Genomic DNA, 22,001 nt, shown 5'->3' with positions numbered 1-22,001 from the left:
TTAAAAACTTTACCTTAATACCCTTAGCTTGAAAAGTAGCAATAGTTTTGTAGCAGCATTAGTAGCAGTATGCGCATTGCCCCTTTGGTTTCTTCAACATCCCTTTCAACACACGCTGAAAGTTTCAGCTTAATACCCTCAACCATTCCTGAAGCATTTCCGATACGTCGGCTTGACAACCTGTGTGGGCATAGTGCGTTTCGAATTACAGCCATATAGTTTCTATATATCCCGAATTTTACCCCTTGATATCCTTAGTTTTAATAGCAGTATTAGCAGTAGTAGTAGTAGCAGTAGCAGTAGTAGTAGTAGTAGTAGTACTAGTAGTAGTAGTAGTAGTAGTAGTAGTAGTAATTGTAGTAGTAGTAGTAGTAGTAGTAGTATTAGTAGTAGTGGTAGGAATATCTGTAATAGCATTAGTAGTAGTAGCAGTAGTAGTAGTAGTAATAGTAGTAGTAGTAGTAGTAGTCGTAGTAGTAGTAGTAGTAGTAGTAGTAGTAGTAGTAGTAGTTGTAGTACCAAACGTATAAACGGCTGAAAAGAATATTTTAACTGGCAGCTGGTATTCCATGTGAAAGGCAGGGGAAAACTGAGCTGATGAAACAAACTCGCAATAAAAAACTGTGAGTAAAGAGCAACTCGTGCTAATAGTAACCGAAACTCTAAAAAAAACAATTCCTAGCAATATGTACATAAAAAAAAATTTGCTTTTTATGTGATTATAAATATGTATAATTCACGAAGTTTAAAATTACTCAGAAAAAGGAGGAAATATCCCCAAAATGGGAATTATTATCTTCTTCATTAGTAATGATGACTTCTGTTGTTGCTAGAAATTCCGATTAGCTAGTAATAAAAAATAAATAAATAATAAAATCGAAAAGTTCACATGAATATATAGTGACAATAAATCTATGACCACATTTCAACCAAAAAATTACCGGCTCTCAAAATACTGCATTTTAAAATACAGTTTATCCTGTATTTTCATACAAAAATATTTTTTTAAAGGTTTGCTTGTAACATGAAGATGAGTATCTTCATTTAGGGCATTAGCCTAGTCAGCCGGCAACGTCCTGTTTTAGATTTTATAAGAACAAAACAAAATAGTTGGTGTCTTTCAATAGGTGACGTTAACCGAATTCCAAGCTTCTTTCTTTACTATTTTTGCAAAATAGAATTTTCCATAATTTTTCCCCAAATATCCGTATTGTATGTAGAAAAATTAACTTTCAATAAAATTTGAATTTTCATAAAGTTTTACCAATCAATGCAACTTCTGAAATTTCAATGAGCTAGTAACAAAAAAAAAGTTTTCACGCGAAAGTATAGTGACGTTAAATCGATCTCACAAACCAAATTTAACGTTCTTGCTTTATTATTTTTAAACAAATAAAATTTTCGACAATTATTTCCCCAAAATATCCGTTTTGTTGGAAGAAAATTCACTTTCAACAAAATTTAAGTTTCCATAAAGTTTTATCATTTTATACAATTTTTTAGGTTATCATATATATAGAAAAAAAAAACATATCAAGTAATTACAAAAAAAAAAAAAAAAACCAAATACCTGCATAATTCAGCTTCTCTCAACTCTCAAAAGAAATACATTTCAATAAAAAATACAAAGAACTTATCACGCATAAATAAGTCAGCCCTAAATTAAAATATCAACAACTAATTTATCTCACTAAATGGTGTGTTTCCTTAAGAGGAACTATTTTCTTGGCACACACCATAGGTCTATTGTGAGCACTGAACAGACCCACACTACTACAGCGGAATGTATTTGATTTGCCTAAAATATCTATCAGTATCTTTCAATTTATCATAGAGCGTTTTCCTCATCTTGGTCAGACTGAGAACCGGCTTGCCATTTAAGCTTGGATTTCATCACCCAGTATTGCCCATTTGAACCATCACATCGCTTTAATATGGGTAACGTAACATCCCTAATTTCAGGTTTAGAAAGACAACGTCCAGAAGATATGTGATGAATTGAACCCGTGGAGTCATCATACGTCTGTAAAAAGAATAGACTCGTTGATAAATAGAAGATTATAATATAAGTCCTGCTATTACACTGCATTATAATAAAAAAATAATGTTACTCGTGTTCGAGAAGAGCAAAATTTGTTTTCGAAAAGGAAACGAGTGACAGAAAAAGAGAGATCAAGACACTGAGGGAGGGGAAAAGAGTAGAGAGACAGAGTTTGAGTGTGAGAAAGGGAGGGGGAGACAGGGAGCAAATGAAAAAGAAGGGTAAATTATAACTATCCCCGTCAGAATTTATTTTCCTGTGTTTTTAAAAAATATATGTAATAGAATACAATAGAATAGTTTTTATCGAAATGTTGATCGTAAATTTTTGGGGAAATGATGGGCATGGGGGAGCGGGTGATTCTCCTCCGATTACTTTCGACTATTAAAAAGGTCAATAGCCTTCTCAATTTCCAATCTTAAAATTTCGACAAACCTTTCTATAAAAGCCTTATATGCCCCCAGGAAATATTACAACTTTAGCCCTAAGGGCTGTGGGGGGGGGGGGGGGGTTGTCATACTCAAAGACTCAAAGACCCTTCAACTACTTTTAACGCAATGGCAATATCAAAATTTTGATCGGAAGTTTTGGGAAAAGATTGGCATGGGGGGGAGGTTATTCGCCCTACAATCGCTTGTGACAAAATTTTCAAAATTTTGATTGAATGTGTTCGGGAATATGATGGGCGTGAGAGGGAGGTTAGTTACCCGACAATCACTTTCGACTATTAAAAAGGGCACTAGCCCTTTCAATTTCCAATCGAATGAGCCCTGTTTGAAGTTTCTACAGCAACACTTTCTATAAAAACCTTATATACCCTCACGGCATAACTTACAACCCTCGTCCTGCAAGCTACAAGGCGGAAAATAAGGTGAGTTGACAGATTCGTATAAATCTCTGTAAATAAAAATGACTATATGTCTTTACTTATGTATTACTTGCTGTCTTGTGTATTACTACACTGTTCTTTCGATAGCCAATAAAGTTTAAGAAGTTGTTGAGTACATTCTTGCGAAGGTTTTAGATATGGAATCCCCCCTCCCATAGGGCCCTCTTAATCTTTCGAACACTTTTCGTGCAACAATACCTGACGGGCAAGCTAAACATCCTAGCCTGATTTGTCAAATATTTTAAAATTAAAATTACGATCATTATTTTAACCAATGATAGGTTTCTATTTTAGTAAATATGGCACAGTCCACATTTCTGACCTATGAATAAAGTGAATATACTATTGGATGCCATTTTTTTATGTTCCTTGCTAATATAATAATCGCTTTTGTCGCAAATTTAATTTTAAACCCTTTTTGGATTCTTGAAAATAATAATTTTTTTCTGTATTTTTGGGTACAAAGAAAAGGTTTAAAACTTACATTGGTTTCAAACTTACGATTTTATTGTAAATCCATTTTGTTAGGGTTAGACAATTCACAAGCATTGATTTGCCACGATTAAGTTGATAAAAAAATCCAAAACAATTTCGTAATTTTTCCATCTGCCATGTTTCTTCCGTCGGCTTTGATATTTTTCGACATTAATTAAAAAAAAAATTTTCCACAAAATAAGTTTTTCAAAAAAAAGTAAAGAACTCCAACAAACCAAAATTTAACAAAAACTGAATCAAATAATCTACCAAGCATACAACTACCACAGATCAGTATCAATAAATAAATGAAACCCAAAACAAACAGAAATTAAGATAAAAAACAGAGTCGAACTCAAAACAAGCAAAAATTAATATAAGTACGGTTCTAAACCTCTATGCTTTTTAATGGCCGGAATATTATTTGTACTTTACTGAACGAAAATTAAAATCAATTTACTGAAAAAAATGTGCATTGTCAGTTTAATATACGCATACTGATATTTATTCTTTAAAATATTAATTAATTTTTGATTTCTTAAAGTTATAAGAATGAAAACATTTAAAAGAATTGTTTTTATTTCTGTTCGTTTTATATTGTCATAGTCTTTTTCAGGGAAAAATACTGAGCCTCTTCTAAAGTTAAACAACCATCCCGTCCATAAAAACCTTAAATATCCCCTGGGCATAACTTACGATCCTTGCCACTAATCTCTGGGGTTTGTTTCAACCCCAAAAGCCTTGTTATATGATACTTAGACTATTTTGAATATAATATCTATCTCAAAATTTCTATTAAATGCATTTCGGGACAAAACGACGTGTGTGTAGAGGGGCGGATAGCTGCCCTCTGATCACTTTGACTCTTAAAAAGAGCACTAGAACGAATTTTATATGACCATGCTTTCTATAAAAACCTTATATGCCCCCAGGACATAACTTACAACCCTTGTCCTGAGGGCTGGGAGGATTCGTTATCTTCAAAAACATAATTTCCATACCCTTCAAATACGTTGAAGAAAATGACAATCTCAAATTTCGAGTGGATGTGTTTGGGGAAATGATGGGCTTGGGGGGGGGGGGCATTTGCCTTCTTGATCACTTTCTACTAATAAAAAAGGCACTAGTCCTCTCAATTTCCAATCAAATGAGCCCTTTTGAAGCTTCTACGACAAAAATTTTATAAGAACCTTACACGCTCCAAGGGCGCAGATTACGATCATTGTTCTGAGGGCTATGTGGGGAGGGTTGTCATCCTCAAAGGGATAATTTCCAGACCTTTCAACTACGTTCAACAAAATGGCCATATCAAAATGTTGATCGTAAATGTTTAGGGAAATAAAGGGCATGGAGGGGAGGGTGATTCCCCTCCGATTACTTTCGACTATTAAAAAAGGCAATAGCCCTCTCAATTTCCAATCGTAAAATTTCGACAAAGCTTTCAATAAACGCCTTATATGTCCCCCAGGGCATATTCCAACTTTAGCCCTAAGGGCTGTGGGGGGGGGCGTGTCATACTCAAATACATAATTTTCAGACCCTTTAACTACGTTCAACAAAATGAAAATATCAAATTTTGATGGGAAGTGTTTGGAAAATGATTGGCGTAGGGGGGGGGGACCCGCCCTCCGATCACTTTTGACAAAATTTTTAAAATTTTGATTGAATACGTTCGGGGAAGTGGTGGGCGTGAGAGGGGGGTTAGTTACTCTCCAATCACTTTCGACTATTAAAAAGAGCACTAGCCCTTTCAATTTCCAATCGAATGAGCCCTGTTTGAAGTTTCTACAGCAACATCAAGGAGGCACACTTGTGCCTCTATAAAGAGGCGACCCACCACAATGTTAAGCGATTTCAGGTCCTAGAGGTCGCAGAGAGACGGCGGTAATTGCATTTTGTAGCCCAAGCTCAAACTAAGAAACTTGCAAAATTTCATCCTCCTCCGACTTTATCTTCATGGGGTAAACTGGGCCGGAAGTTTGGACCCTCCCACCACAGCCCCCCGTTAACGATGTCCGATTGGGCTGAAATTTAGAGGTTAAGCTTTCCTAGGGCCCGGGAGCTTATCCTCGAAATTTCAGCTCAATCCGATCACTCCTTCCCTGTTTTCAAAAAACCAAATATAGCCACTTAAAATTCATCTCTTTTTTTTTTCTTAGCCACGCCTACAGGCCACAGTTGGCAACGGATCCGGTTGAATGAGGACTCATTCGAAGCAGAATTCGACCTGTTAGGGCCTTTTGATATTTTCAGACCGAAAAAATTATCCCCCGAATTTACATTTACGAAAAACCTCGTTTTCCTATATTAGCCCATGTTAATTTTTCCCTCCACAACCCCCCTTTAACGTTGTCTGATCGGGCTGAAATTTAGAGGATAAGCTTTCCTGGGGCCTGGGAGCTTATCGTCGAAATTTCAGCTCAATCTGATCACTCCTTCCCTGTTTTCCAAAAACCACATATCAAGATTTTTGGGAATTTGCTTGCGTCGAAAATACCTTCTATTTGCTAAACAACAATTACGCGTGTGTGTGTATAGTCCAGCGGCTGAGACTTCAGACTGTCAGGCGGAAAACTCGGGTTAGATTCACCATCAGAGAAACTTTTTTATATACTTTGAAAAGAAACTCAGTTTCTTTTTTAAATTATTTGAAAAAAATTACGTTTTCTAAAGAGTTAAAGAGGCTGAGTTACAAGGTCGACCCTTAAAACGTACAGGGATTAGGAGGCACAGTTGGGGGGCTGTTAAAGAGGCTGAGTCACAAGTTCGAACCTTAAAACGTACAGGGATTAGGAGGCACCCTGTACGACGTGATTTGAGTATTCAGGAATTAAAAGCCTTAACACAAGAATGTTCAAGAGCGGGGGTTTGGGGGCGGCAGCCCCCCAACTTTAACTCCTGACACGATCAGCTAACAGTTAGTCAAGCAATAATAAGTAATAAACTGTACAAAAACGTGCAGAAATTATTTGAAAAAAACTACGTTTTCTAAAGAGTTAAAGAGGCTGAGTTACAAGGTCGAACCTTAAAACGTACAGGGATTAGAGGCACAGTTGGGGCTGCCGCCCCCAAACCCTCGCTTTCGCAGCCTTTAAATACAAAAAAAATTTAAACTGAAAGTAAGGAGCGACATTAAATCTTAAAACGAACAGAAATTATTCCGTATATGAAAGAGGCTGTGCCCTCCTCAACGCCTCGCTCTTTACGCTAAAGTTTTTATTGTTTAAAAAAGAGTTGTGAGAAAGTCAAACTTTAGCGTAAAGAGCGAGGCGTTGAGGAGGGCACAGCCTCTTTCATATACGGAATAATTTCTGTTCGTTTTAAGATTTAATGTCGCTCCTTACTTTCAGTTTAAATTTTTTTTTTTATTTAAAGGCTGCGAAAGCGGGGGTTTGGGGGCGGCAGCCCCCCAACTGTGCCTCCTAATCCCTGTACGTTTTAAGGTTCGACCTTGTAACTCAGCCTCTTTAACTCTTTAGAAAACGTAGTTTTTTTCAAATAATTTTCTATAAAAACCTTATATGCCCTCACGGCATAATTTACAGCCCTCGTCCTGAGGGTTTGAGGGTTTTCATCCTCAAAGATCTAATTTTCAGACCCTTAAACTAAATTGAACAAAATGGTTATCTCAACATTTTGATAGGATGTATTTGGGGAAATGGTGGTCGTGAGAGGAGGTTAGTTGTCCTTCAATCACTTTCGACTATTAAAAAGGACACTAGCCCTTTCAATTTCAATCGAAATGAGCCCTTTTTGAAGTTTTTGCGACAACGCTTTCTATTAAAAACCTTATATGCCTCCAGGCCATAACTTACACCCCCTGCCCGAGGGCTCTTGGGGGTTGTCATCCTCAAAGACCTAATTTCCGGAACTTTCAACTACGTTGAATAAAATGGCTATCTCAAAATTTTGATTGGACGTGTTTGGGGAAATGGTGGGCATGAGAGGAGGGTTAGTTGCCCTCCAATCACTTTCGACTTTTAAAATGGGCACTAGCCCTTTCAATTTCCAATTGAATGATCCCTTTTTGAAGTTTCTAAGACAACACTATCTATAACAACCATATATGTTCTCAGGGCATAACTTACCACCTGTGACCTGAGAGGTGTGACGGGTTTGTCATATTCAAAAACATAATTTTCAGAACTTTCAACTACGTTGAACAAAATGGCAATCTCAAAATTTTGATTGGATGTGGTTGGGGAAATGGTTGGCGTGGGAGGGGGATCAGTTGCCCTCCAATCACTTTCGACTATTAAAAAGAGCACTAGCCCTTTCAATTTCCAATCGAATGAGCCTTTTTTGAAGTTTCTACGACAAGACTTTCTATAAAAACCTTATATGCCCCCAGGGCATAACTTACAACCCTTGCCCTGAGGCAGGGGCGTCCTGAGGCTCATTTTATTGGGGGGGATCTTCGTAGATTTTACCGAATTGCTACCTGATTTATGCCGAATTTTCTGCAGAATTATAACCCTTGCCCTGAGGGGTGTGGAGGGGGGGGGGGTTTGTCATCCTTAAAGACATAATTTCCAGAACTTTCAACTACGTTGAACAAAATGGCTACCTCAAAATTTTGATTGGATGCGTGTGGGGAAACAGTGGCCGTGAAAGGTGGGTTATTTGCTTTACAACCACTATTACTTATTAAAAAGTGCATTTTCTGAATTTCCAATCAACTAAGCCCTTTTTGAATTATCTAGAAAACCGCTATCTATAAAAACTGAATATTATAAAACGGCCTAATTTACAATCCTTCCCCTTCCCCTGAGGAGTTTTGGAAGTTTATCATCCTCAAAGATATAATTTCCAGAACTTTCAAACGCGTTGAAAAAAATGGCTATCTCAAAATTTTGATTTGATGTGGTTGGGGAAAAGGTGGACATGAGAGGGGGGTTAGTTGCCCTCCATTCACTTTCGACTATTAAAAAGTGCACTAGCCCTTTCAATTTCCAATCAAGTGAGCCCTTTTTAAAATTTCTACGACAAGGCTTTCTATAAAAAATTAATATTCCCCCAGGGCATAGCTTACAACCCTTGCTCTGAGGGCTCTGAGGGGGTTATCTTCCTGAAAGACCTAATTTCCAGAACTTTCAATAACGTTGAAGAGAATGGCTATCTCAAATACTGATTGGATGTCTTTGGGCAAATGGTGGGCGTGAGAGGGGGGTTAGTTGCCCTCCAATTACTACCAACTATTAAAAGGGCACTAGCCCTTTCAGTTTCCAATCGAATGAGCCCTTTTTGAAGTTTATACGACAACATTTTCTATAAAAACCTTACATGCCCCCAGGGCATAACTTACAACCCTTGCGCTGAGGGCTGTGTGGGGGGATGCATCCTCTAAGACCTAATTTCCAGAACTTTTAACTACGTTGAACAAAATGGCACTCAAAATTTTGATTGGATGTGTTTGGGGAAAAGGTGGGCGTGGAAGGGGTGTTAGTTGCCTTCCAATCACTTTCGGCTATTCCAATTTCCAATCGAATGAGCCGTTTTCTAAGTTTCTACGACAACTCTTTCTATAGGTAGTGCCCTTGTCTAAAACAAAGAAATAAATAATACATTGTGCCAACATCGTTCTTTACTTAGGCAGCTCTGTTGCGCTGCCTAAGAATTAGACACATGGGGAGTCTTTAAGCAGCTTAACAGAATAAGAAGAAAACACGGCGGAATTCTTTTTAATTATTTTATATCCTACTTAAACGTGACAAATCAATACTTGTGGATTATATAATTTTAAAAAATGGATTTATAATCAAATAGCAAGTTTGACACCAAAGTTTTAAACCTTTTTATATTAAAAACTAGAGAGAAAATTATCATTTTCAAGGGTCCAAAAAGCGGCTTAAAATTAAATTTGCGACCAAAGCGATTATTAAATTCGAATAGACTTTAAAACAGGCATCAAGTGGTATTTTAACATTATTCGTAGGTTAGAAATATGGACTGCTCTATATTTGTCCCTATTTTAACCAAAAGAAATCGAGAACTTCACTTTTCAATTTTAGAACGTTTAATACAATTTTTGCTCGATCCCCTTTCTTTTCTATTATTTGAAAAAAAAACTACGTTTTCTAAAGAGTTAAAGAGGCTGAGTTACAAGGTCGAACCTTAAAACGTACAGGGATTAAGAGGCACGGTTGGGGCTGCCGCCCTCCAAACCCCCGCTTTCGCAACCTTTAAATAAAAAAAAGTTTTTTAAACTGAAAGTAAGGAGCGACATTAAATCTTAAAACGAACAGAAATTATTCTGTATATGAAAGAGGCTGTGCCCTCCTCAACGCCTCGCTCTTTACGCTAAAGTTTTTTATTGTTTTATAAAATAAAGTTGTGAGACAGAGTCAAACTTTAGCGTAAAGAGCGAGGCGTTGAGGAGGGCACAGCCCCTTTCATATACAGAATAAGTTAAGTTTGCTATAAAATTTAATGTGGCTCCTTTTTTTCATCTTAAAACGATTTTTTTTTATTGAATGGCTGCGAAAGCGAGGGTCATTGTCAGGGGTAGCCCCCCCAGATGTGCCTCCTCATACCTGTGCCGTATAAGGGTCAAACTTGTAACTTAGCCTCTTTAACTCTTTTAGAAAACGTAGTTTTTTTCAAATAATTTCTGCACGTTTTTGTACAGTTTATTACTTATTATTGCTTGACTAACTGTTAGCTGATCGTGTCAGGAGTTAAAAGTTGGGGGGCTACCGCCCCCCAAACCCCCGCTCTTGAACATTCTTGTGTTAAGGCTTTTAATTCCTGAATACTCAAATCACGTCGTACAGGGTGCCTCCTAATCCCTGTACGTTTTAAGGGTTGACCTTGTAACTCAGCCTCTTTAACTCTTTAGAAAACGTAATTTTTTTCAAATAATTTATGCATGAAGAGAAGACTTCCAAAATGTGGTGCACAATCAGTTTCAAGTGCAACCCGCAAGATGTCCCTTATCTGGGTGTATCTTACCAATCTCTTAAACTAGGAAAGCCTCTTTAACTCCTTAGAAAACGTAATTTTTTTCAAATAATTTAAAAAAGAAACTGAGTTTCTTTTTTAAAGTTTAAATTCAGTATATAAAAAATTTGCTCGGATAGTGAATCAAGCTAGAGTGTTCCGCTTGACATACTGAAATATCATCCGGAGAGCAAATAAAACACAATTATAATTGTTTTTTTAGTAATCCGGATCTTTTTTTGCAAATCAAATTCCCACACAACTTAATATTTGGCTTTTGGAAAACAGGGAAGGAGTGACCAGATTGAGCTGAAATTTCGAGGATAAGCTTCCAGGCCCCAGGAAAGCTTATCCTCTAAATTTCAGCCCGATCAGACAACGTTAAAGGGGGATTGTGGTGGAAAAAATTAACATGGGCTATTATAGGAAAACGAGGTTTTTCGTAAATGTAAATTCGGGGGATAATTTTTTCGGTCTGAAAATATCAAAAGCCCTAAGAGGTCAAATTCTGCTTCGAATGAGTCCTCATTCATCCGGATCAGTTGCCAACTGTGGCCTCTAGCCGTGGATAACAAAAAAAGAGAAATGAATTTTAAGTGGCTATATTTGGTTTTTTGAAAACAGGGAAGATGTGATCGGATTGAGCTGAAATTTCGAGGACAAGCTCCCGGGCCCTAGGAAAGCTTAACCTCTAAATTTCAGCCCAATCAGAAAACGTCAACGGGGGGCTGTGGTGGGAGGGTCGAAACTTCCGGCCCAGTTTACCCCATGAAGATAAAGTCGGAGGAGGATGAAATTTTGCATGTTTCTCAGTTTGAGCTTGGGCTACAAAATGCGATCACCGTCGTCTCTCTGCGGCCTCTAGGACCTGAAATCGCTTAACATTGTGGTGGGTCGCCTCTTTATAGAGGCACAAGTGTGCCTCCTTGATAAAGTCGGAGGAGGATGAAATTTTGCACATTTCTTAGTTTGAGCTTGGGCTACGAAATGCGATGACCGCTGTCTCTCTGCGACCGCTAGGACCGGATATCGCTTGCAGGCTGTTATAGGAAAACGAGCCCGCGTTTTCGCGGGCTAGCCCACTTATAGCGGGTTCTTATTGGAAAACGAGGTTTTTCGAAAATGTAAATTCGGGGGATAATTTTTTTGGTCTCAAAATATCAAAAGGCCCTAACAGGTCGAATTCTGCTTCGAATGAGTCCTCATTCACCCGGATCTGTTGCCAACTGTGGCCTGTAGGCGTGGCTAAGAAAAAACAAGAAATGATGATGAATTTTAAGTGGCTATATTTGGTTTTTTGAAAACAGGGAAGGAATGATCGGATTGAACTGAAATTTCGAGGATAAGCTCCCGGGCCCTAGAAAAGCTTAACCTCTAAATTTCAGCCCAATCGGACAACGTTAAAGGGGGCTGTGGTGGGAGGGTCGAAACTTCCGGCCCAGTTTACCCCATGAAGATAAAGTCGGAGGAGGATGAAATTTTGCAAGTTTCTTAGTTTGAGCTTGGGCTACAAAATGCGATTACCGCCGTCTCTCTGCGGCCTCTAGGACCTGAAATCGCTTAACATTGTGGTGGGTCGCCTCTTTATAGAGGCACAAGTGTGCCTCCTTGATTAATCACAAAACACTCCTTTTTTACGCATTCTGAAGAATGTAAAAAAAAAGACCCAGTAAGGCTTAAAATAACCTGAAAAGATTTAAACTCTGGGTTAAGCGTAAAGTTAGCAAATGTTCTAACTTCGCCGAAAATTGACGAATTTTGAATTTTAAACTTTAAACAGAGAATAAGCAATTCTAATTGATACTGAATCAAAAACTTTTTTCTGTTTCTACTTATATTTGTATAAACACGCTACAAGTGTGTGGAATATGCTTGGAGAATCTGTGTTTCTCATATGGACAACTGTGGGTGCTAGCTTCACGCGTGGAAAAACCTTCAATTTATTCGCATATACACCAGACAAAAAAAAATCGTACATCCGAGAGTACTCAAATGAATAGATGTAAAATAACTACAATTTATTAACCTGGAATTTCCTTTCTTTTGATATGGCAGCAAGCCACGATGGGTAAACTAGAGCAAAATAAAACTAAACCCAATACGGGGTGGTGGGGGCATCCCACTATATGCACTAGTGCATGAAGTCTAAAATAGCTTTCTTCTCTTTTCCTGCCTTGATGTCTTTTAACAAGTTCTTTTTCTTTCTTTTTATGAGCTTCCCACTTAATATGCCGCTAGTTTTGATTAGCCGATACAAGAGAAATGTTCTAGAGATAACATTCTAAAAAATAGAAAGGATGGCGAATAATTTCATAATTATCCTAAGCCAAGTTGGAGGTAACCATGAAATGATTCTAAAGTCAGCACTTTTCTACCACTTCACGCTGAAGCTCTCAACATAGTTACCAAACCCAGCTTACCTGACCGTAGGCAACTATAGCAGTACCTATTTTTCCATTTTGAAACTGAGAATGAACTCACCCATGCTTGATTTCCTCCGAGACCATGACATCGAACCAGCTTCACAGTGCGATCATTACCTGAAGCATCTAAGCAGTTATCATCGGACATTATCTGCTGCCGCTTAGTGTAGGCGAATACCTGATTCCCGCCAAGACCATGGCAATAGGACACGCCCACATTTTCATTACTTTTTCTTCCCATTGTATCCAAACAGGTGCCTGCATCAGCATTTCGGATCTAAAATATATTATCAAGTAATAGCCTCTCTATGTGATAAAGCCGCTCCAAATTATCCGAGAAGTCAATTTTCAAACAATGGCCCTTTAGATATATTTTAGAAATAGGTGCGCACACTATGCTTAGCTAAAATCTGGAAGTAGGGGGCAGGACCCCAAAAATTATTACATGTCTTAATATTTATAGGAATGTTTTTACAATTATAGCATTTAAAATTTCTTGGGATATATTGTACTATAGATAACTATATTAATAAATGTTAGTCAGTTTTTTTTATTTTTCAAAACAATGTTAAGATTATTTTATTCTTAACAAAGCCTATCCTAATGAAGAAAGTGTAGAAGTAAAATAAGTTAATTTAATAGAGAAACTATGGAATCAATGAGAACTATTATCATGGTTAACTGGGATCTTACAATTTTGACACAAAAAATGCATTTAATGAAAGGGATTTTTATTGATAGGTGATTCTTTTACTATCAAGGATATGCAAAAATGTTTCCAGCCGTATTGGTTCACAAGTTGTTTTGACAAGCCATTGTTCAAAATTCACTTTTAAACTAGGGGATTTTCAAATTGTAACAAAAGTAATTACTTGCTCATATATCAGAAAGAATGTTTTGAAGGGAGGAAATCAACTTTAATGGACAAAATAATTTTTGAGGTGTTATCAGATATAAGAACTAAAATAAGTTAAACAACCTCACCTCACCCAAACAAGAACTAATATAAGAACTACAATAAGAACTAAATAAGTAAAATAAGAATTAAAGTAAGATAAACAAACTCACCTCCCCTAAATAATAATAATCCAATGGCATCGGTGATTCCGGATATACAGTCTCGAGGAACCAGCGGAAAGAGCGACACTTCAGGTCCTTTCTTAACTTAACTCGATCTGATACATCGCCAAGGTCTACACTACGCGCAGCTGTGAAAAAAAATGGCAGGTTAGTCGCACATTTCAATAAAATTCTCTATCGACAGGAATGACAGGCTATATGAGATCAAGGCTGTTATTCCGTATTTGGTATTTTGTGCAATTTTTGTTGAAAAAAATAAATATAAAGACACTTTTACATCATCCAATTTTATATTTTACTTTACATTAAGTGAAGTTCTTGTAAATAATCATCTAACAACAAACTGATCATTAGGTTTAGACTAATTACAATGTAATGCATAAATCCTAAAGTAATACATTAAAATATTAAGAATCCATTATTGGATTGTCCTTGAGTTAAAAATAAAGCACTTAGAGCATACGAACATATCAATCTTTAACAACATATGTTTACTAAAAACACGAATTGTTCTTTTTTTTTCTCCGTAAATACAAAATTCAACAAAGCTGTATTTTTGTTGAATTTGCTTTGAAAGTGTTTTAAATCATATATTCTGTTAAAGATGGTGTTTAGTCAAGGTAAATCTAAAGGCGCTACAGTCTACTACTTTTTCAAATAAATTTTGATGCCCACGCCCCTTAGACCAGTGCTCATCTCGGGTTCTCCGAAACCCTAGAGTCCTGCAAAGATACTCATATGATTGCAGGAAACGGGTCTTTATATATATATATATATATATATATATATATATATATATATATATATATATATATATATATATATATATATATATATATATATATATATATATATATATATATATATATATATATATATATATATATATATATATATATATATATATATATATATATATATATATATATATAATATATATATATATATATATATATATATATATATATATATATATATATTTGCAATCAATATAATCACCGCATCTTCCAAGAATATACTTAGAAAAGGAGTGAAATTAGGAGCTAGATAACTCCTATCCAGGGTCTAATTTATGGGATAATATGAATGTCAAAGATATGTCATGATATATTTTGATCCGAGATCATATCCCATCTTTATATGATTTTATTTTTGATTCCTTACTCAGGTATATATTTTAAGTAACAAAGATTTTAACAAAAGGCGGAAACAGCTTTTCGCTAACTAAAAACAATTGTATATAATATGGATGAAATATTGAAGAATGGATTTAAAACCACCCAACTACAGTACCGGCAGGCAATTTTAAGCTTTTACCTTCACTCTTTCTCTACTTGCCAGACTTGGAGGATTTTGCCAAAACAATTTTTTTTAATTTTTTATCTGCCTTAAAATCTGTTTCCCTTCGACTGTAAGTCGGGTTGTCAGGATTCGGGTCAGATGGTTTAGTGTTAGATTTTCTTACAGTTTGCAATCAATATAATCACCGCATCTTCCAAGAATATACTTAGAAAAGGAGTGAAGTTAGGAGCTAGATAACTCCTATCCAGGGTCTAATTTAGGTTATAAACCCAATTCTATAAAAAAATTCTATAAAACAATTTAGTAACAACCAAACGTTATATTCACCAACAACCAAATATTTTCCAAGTTCGTGAGAAGTCCGTGTCTTAACACTTTGTACTGTGGATTTATCCCTGAAATTGAATTCATCTAGTTCAAAGGGCACACTCTTCGTGACAAAAATAATTAATCATGATTTGCTTTTCAAATACTACATAATAAATAAATTTGATCAATTCTTTAAGAATAGAAAGATCCCCTTTTTGATGGTTATGAGCATGTAAAGGATTTAATTTGCACTATGAGCTATTTCAGTGTGAAAGCACTACTATTACTAATAAAAATTCACTGCAGCACCAAGCCGCCTGGTGCCAACACAACAACGGAGACTTCTCCTCCATCACAATTTATTCGAAGTCTCTTTCTTTACACCCTCCTAAGAGGTTTTAATTTCCCTTAAAGCCTTCCTTACGAACTCCTTCCACCCCTTTCGGGGATTAATTACTTTTCGTTTGATCCTAGAAGATTGCCCGACAAGGACAAGTTTTGGCAATCTGTCATCCTTCATCTGCAGAACGTGTCCTAGTCACCCCAACCTTTCTCCCATCATCGCCCTAGAAGTATAGAAGTAGTACCAAGTAATTAATGATAACTTGCTTCTGAAACGTGCCCTAAGACTTTCCTAAATTTAAGAAAATTTGCTCTTTACCACCTCCTCAATTTTCGAATTATTGTCAAATTTTCAGGTATTTTAAAATTCAGACCCTCAAAAAGCTAAAAAAAAACAGAAATTTCTAAGCATTTCCACGGCTTAAAGAAAGAGTTTGACTTCATGCTCATGCTTAGATGACTGATTAAAAACCTGGGTTGATACTGTAGTAAAATTCCTTCCACCCATCCATCCAAACTTCGGCTAAACGGCCATTATTATGGTTCACAACCCGGGAAGTTCCGCCAGGAAAAGAATAAGGTGTTGATTTCCGGAATACGTGACCTACATGACTGCAAGTGGATATTTCAAGCGTCCCGCCACACATCCAAACCTGAATATAAAAAAAAGATAGCGAAAAAAGGGTTAGTTGAAAAGCAAGCCAAACAATAAAAAGAAGCTAATTACAAACCATCTCTCAAGATCAGTATTGTTGACATTAAAAGAAATCAGAAACACTGCAAGTGATATATCGGCTGAAACAATTTTAAGTATTTATAATTGACCTATTATTATACATTTCTATACTTTCAATTTTTATAACAAAAATACTTTTGAACTCACAAATTGAATTTTTCAAATATCTCATCTAGTTAAAGTTGCAACTATAGTTACACACGACCAAAATTTATTCGGGTGGGGATCAGGACACTACCTAAGAAAGGACAAAAAACCCTCAAAAGTGAATTTACAGGGTCTTCAATCAGACCGTTCACATGCATTTCGAATTATTATAAATTGCATTATTCCATATAATTTTTTCATCATCAGAGTTCTTATTGTTCTCGCCAATTTTGTTTTTTAAAAATAAGAAAAAAGGATTTACAAAGATATACAATTGTTTCTGAAGTTTTTTTTCTCTGAGATTTTGATTTTTGATGATTCTCTAAATACTTTATTCTTCTGAAAGATTTATTTTCTTTTTTCACTCAGAGATTTTTTTTTTCCATCGAGTTACACCTGTCACGTTTGACATATATTCATTAAAAATTTGTAAGGAAGCCTTGATCATTCGGTGATTTTGTTTCCATTCGGTTTCAAACGTCTCTGTTATTGCATTCATCAATTATAATTAATAAAGAACTCTCTTCATTATGTATCTAAATCCCATCACTGTCTTAATCACAGCAATCTGTCGGCTGAAAAACACATCCAATTAAATCATACTTTAACAGGGATGAATAAAAAATTTTTTTTTAAGAAACTAATCTTTAATTCTTAAGATGACAAGCGCCTCATTTAGAATGAAAGCGAAAATGAAATTGGTAAACTTGGTACTTGATTCCCTATTCCTCACAAAAGAACCAAATATGTTTGTAAAAGGTGGAATATATTTTTAATACTAGTGATGTGATATGCAGGATATTAGAGCTTTGTATTTCCGTTATAGTAAATGTCTTTTGTATCTGCCTCGTTGGTATAGAAACCGTAAGATTATTCGAATAATGCAACTGATATATTGACGTCTTATAATAAGTTGTACTCCAAGTTAAAAGAAGAGGCTTGCATGCGGATAGGTCCTTTTTATCCTCTCGTGCGGTTGTTCTGATTTGCATTTGTTGTTCTTTATATTTAATTATTTGAAAAAAAACTACGTTTTCTAAAGAGTTAAAGAGGCTGAGTTACAAGGTCGAACCTTAAAACGTACAGGGATTAGGAGGAACAGTTGGGGGCTGCCGCCCCCCAAACCCCCGCTTTCGCAGCCTTTAAATAAAAAAAGAAAAAAAGTTTTTTAAACTGAAAGTAAGGAGCGACATTAAATCTTAAAACGAACAGAAATTATTCTGTATATGAAAGGGGCTGTGCCCTCCTCAACGCCTCGCTCTTTACGCTAAAGTTTGACTTTCTCACAACTCTTTTTTTAAACAATAAAAACTTTAGCGTAAAGAGCGAGGCGTTGAGGAGTTTGACTAAGTTTGACTTTCTCACAACTCTTTTTTTAAACAATAAAAACGCTAAAGTTTGACTTTCTCACAACTCTTTTTTTAAACAATAAAAACTTTAGCGTAAAGAGCGAGGCGTTGAGGAGGGCACAGCCCCTTTCATATACGGAATAATTTCTGTTCGTTTTAAGATTTAATGTCGCTCCTTACTTTCAGTTTAAAAAACTTTTTTCTTTTTTTTTTATTTAAAGGCTGCGAAAGCGGGGGTTTGGGGGCGGCAGCCCCCAACTGTTCCTCCTAATCCCTGTACGTTTTAAGGTTCGACCTTGTAACTCAGCCTCTTTAACTCTTTAGAAAACGTAGTTTTTTTCAAATAATTTCTGCACGTGTTTGTACAGTTTATTACTTATTATTGCTTGACTAACTGTTAGCTGATTTGACAGCTTGCGGGCTCTTATAGGAAAACGATAAGAGTCCGCTTATAGCGGGCTCTTATAGGAAAACGAGGTTTTTCGTAAATGTAAATTCGGGGGATAATTTTTCGGTCTGAAAATATCAAAAGGCCCTAACAGGTCGAATTCTGCTTCGAATGAGTCCTCATTCACCCGGATCAGTTGCCAACTGTGGCCTGTAGGCATGACTAAGAAGAAAAAAAAATTTTGAACTTTAAGTGGCTATATTCGGTTTTTGGAAAACAGGGAAGGAGTGATCGGATTGAGCTGAAATTTCGAGGATAAGCTCCCGGGCCCTAGGAAAGCTTAACCTCTAAATTCAACCCAATCGGACAACGTTAAAGGGGGGCTGTGGTCGGAGGGTCGAAACTTCCGGCCCACTTTCACCCATGAAGATAACGTCGGAGGGGGGTGAAATTTTGCACGTTTCTTAGTTTGAGGTTGGGCTACAAAATGCGATTACCGCTGTCTCTCTGCGACCGCTAGGACCGGAAATCGCTTAACATTGTGGTGGGTCGCCTCTTTACAGAGGCACAAGTGCCTCCTTGATATTGTCATAGGAAAGTTTTTTCTTTTCTTTTTTTTTCTTTTTTCTTTCGTTTTTGTTACTCCACTTTATCACCGCATTAATGGCTCAGAAATAAATTATTATTATTATTATTATTGTCTTTCCAGCATTACCTAGCCTGGTTATAAAAATGTGGGCCTATTTTTCTCTTTTTAGAAATAAAGAGAAAAATTAAAGGTGTAAAAATAATGTGAAAGTAAATTGATAAAGGTGAAGAATGTAAACATTATTTAAGATTTACTTTGAGATATTGAAAAAGCTAGTTCTAGCTTACGCGAAAGAGATTTTTTACAAATACCAGATTACGAGTTACCAAGTCAAGTTAAATCAAGTTTGACAATTTCCCTTCGCCGATTCTTTCAAGGCTTCTCAATAAAGTGTTTGGTAAATTAGGCTTTCTAAAAGCCTAAAGACGACTATTATGTTATGTTAAGAAACACGAATCTACATCGAACCTTAAAGAATTACGTTGGGAAAATTTCTTTTTTATTTGAGTTTACCAACAGAAGATACATAGAGTGCTAGAAATTAATGAGTTAGAACTACTGACTATGGGTTAAACTAAAACAGGCGGCAATAATTTAGAGAGAATCAATTTCATTAGGGAAGGTACTGCAGCATTAGAAAAACTGGCTTTTGAAGAAAACATGTTTGACTTTTCAAATTGAAATTTATTATTGCAACATAATCCTGATATTTCACAGAAATTAGGAAAATTAACAGATTGATAAATATAAACAAACTGATCAGGATATGAAGATACCATACCAAAATAAGCAATTGCAAAGGAACTTCATTTTAACGTTAATTTAAACATCTTTCACGAGACCTAAACATATCTTTGAAAAGAAGGGAAAAAATACTGAATCTGAGATGGTTAAAGCAATCACACGACTATACAATAACAACAACTATTATAAACCAAGCAGCAATATTAAATGTTAGTAAGGCTTAATATAACCCAAAGCTAAATCAATTTTTCGACGGCTTCAAACAAAAAATACCTGGACTCATTTCATAGAAGAAAAACTTCCATTCATCCATCCAAACCTCAGCAACACGGGCTGCATTTTTGTTGACAACCTTAGCAACACCCCCTGGGAAACTGTAAGGGGATTTATCTCGGAAAACGTGGCCTACGTGGGAGCAAGGAGATATCTCGAGTATGCCACCACACTGCCAAACCTAAGATAATGTAATTAAAACCACTGCGTTTGTAATTCAATTATTGCTTTTCGATAAGCAAGATTGACATAACTCTTAAAAAACATCCGCCGTATACGCTTTGGAGCAGTTTTATATTTCGGAGGAGACCGAGGCTGGTCATTCTAGACTTAATATGATATTTAATATGCTATAAAACATCTGTACTTCCCAGAGGGCAATCCCCAGAAAATAAAGAGAATAATAACTTCACTCTTGAGACCTGGGCCCCTGTGTATCTGTCCCCGGAAATATTGTAGACCAAGTCATTTTCATTTTAATGCGATACTGCTATTTTCCCTCCCCATGGGAAAATTTTCGGTCGACGGCCAAGTACAAACGTAAATATTTATAGGCCGCACCGGATTTTTCCACCTTTTTATGTCAACACTCTCTCCCCTTTGAAGCAAACTTGAAATGGCGGTCGTCTCCATGCCTACCACAAATGACAGCTATGAGCATATGTTAACATTGACAAAAAAAACATTTATGATTCCTATTGACTTAAATTAAGCAATTGAATGATATTAATTACATCAAACTTAATCGGATTAGGCAATAGATATAAACATGTTTATTGGCTAATGTTCACCCGGTTTCAATAAAATTGATTGGTAATTTAGGGGACGTTACCCATTACAGAATATCCCCATAACCACTGCGATATCAACAGTTTAACGAAGTAAATCAATATTTCTTTTTATAGTAATCAATAGCGTGGCATCTGCAGGGGCAATGGATCTTTTGCTTATCCTGTTTTCCCATAAATTAAAAAAGACACCTTTTAGTGTCAGAAGTGAAAATTGAAAATTAAAAGCCAATTCGTCACACCTTCTATGTACAAGATATCTACCTCTGTTCGATGTTTAACATAAGGAAAAAAGAAGAAAGTGGGAAAAAGTTATTAGCTCAATAAATACACTGATACACAGGATCTTTTAGAGCTATAACGACTGTAATTTCTTGAACTTTAAGCAAGGCCGTATCTATGGGAGGTTACTTGGTTTGATCCGACTCGTAAAAAAGGTAAGAACAAGGCATACAAACAACTTTTTAATTCGTGTTGTAAGCCCCCCCCCCAACAAAAATCCTGAATACGGCCTTGACTCTAAGAGAACATTACAGCTTGATTTTTGTGCGTGTCTAACAAATTAACTGCTTTTTACACAGCTATGGAGATTTAAACACGAATAAGTAATATTAAAAAAGCAAATAAATATTCCTGCAAATCCCGGAATTAAATAGCTCAATATAATAGGATTATCGATTAAACTAAGTTATTAGTTAAACATAAATTTGTATTTATAGTTGACAAGTACTACACATCAAAGTCAAAAGAAGGAGAAATTTCAATGTGGAAGCGGTATTGAACCTTCTCCGAAATAGCAAAAATTTATGATGATCTGTTGATTAAAATGCCTTTTTCTTATAACCATAAGGAAGTTCCTTTTTGTAAATCAGAACTTCTTTGCTCTTGAAACACATTCTAAACAGTTTCAAGCTATACTTTATGGCAGTTTTTTAAGCAAGTACATTAGAAATAAAATAAAAATGTAATAATGGACAGACTAGACATATTAAAACTAGGTACTCAAACCGTTACAGTTTAATCATGTTTCATATAATCCGTACTTTGCATTCACATGCTAATATTAAAAAAAAACAAATATTTGATCATAAATCGAGTAAAGTTTACACAAAACAAAAGCTGTTTTTACATCTCAAGTATTTTTCTTTTCTATAAAATAAGGAGATAACAAATTCATTTAGAAAATTT

The 22,001-nt window shown here is 35.8% G+C and overlaps 1 protein-coding gene across 3 annotated transcripts in view; it reads right to left on the bottom strand.

Moving 5' to 3' along the window:
* Positions 1–418: 418 nt before the first annotated feature.
* Positions 419–22,001, bottom strand: part of Pgant5 (polypeptide N-acetylgalactosaminyltransferase 5) — a 53,364-nt gene continuing 31,781 nt past the window's right edge. For all 3 annotated transcript variants that reach the window (XM_089090880.1, XM_089090881.1, XM_089090882.1), the window contains exons 7-10: positions 20,026–20,206; positions 13,835–13,974; positions 12,825–13,043; positions 419–2,023 (exon numbers count right to left, since the gene is read on the bottom strand). In XM_089090880.1, coding sequence (XP_088947006.1) covers positions 1,829–2,023; positions 12,825–13,043; positions 13,835–13,974; positions 20,026–20,206 — 735 coding nt within the window. In that variant the 3' untranslated portion in view covers positions 419–1,828. The remainder of the gene's footprint in view (positions 2,024–12,824; positions 13,044–13,834; positions 13,975–20,025; positions 20,207–22,001) is intronic.

The sequence above is a fragment of the Artemia sp. Qi Xiang Cuo genome, chromosome 6 (assembly GCF_049724085.1).
Source record: "Artemia sp. Qi Xiang Cuo chromosome 6, ASM4972408v1, whole genome shotgun sequence".
Taxonomy (NCBI): Eukaryota; Metazoa; Arthropoda; class Branchiopoda; order Anostraca; family Artemiidae; genus Artemia; species Artemia sp. Qi Xiang Cuo.
The sequence above is the reverse complement of the archived record's forward strand: the minus strand, read 5'-3'. Positions and strand labels throughout refer to the sequence as shown.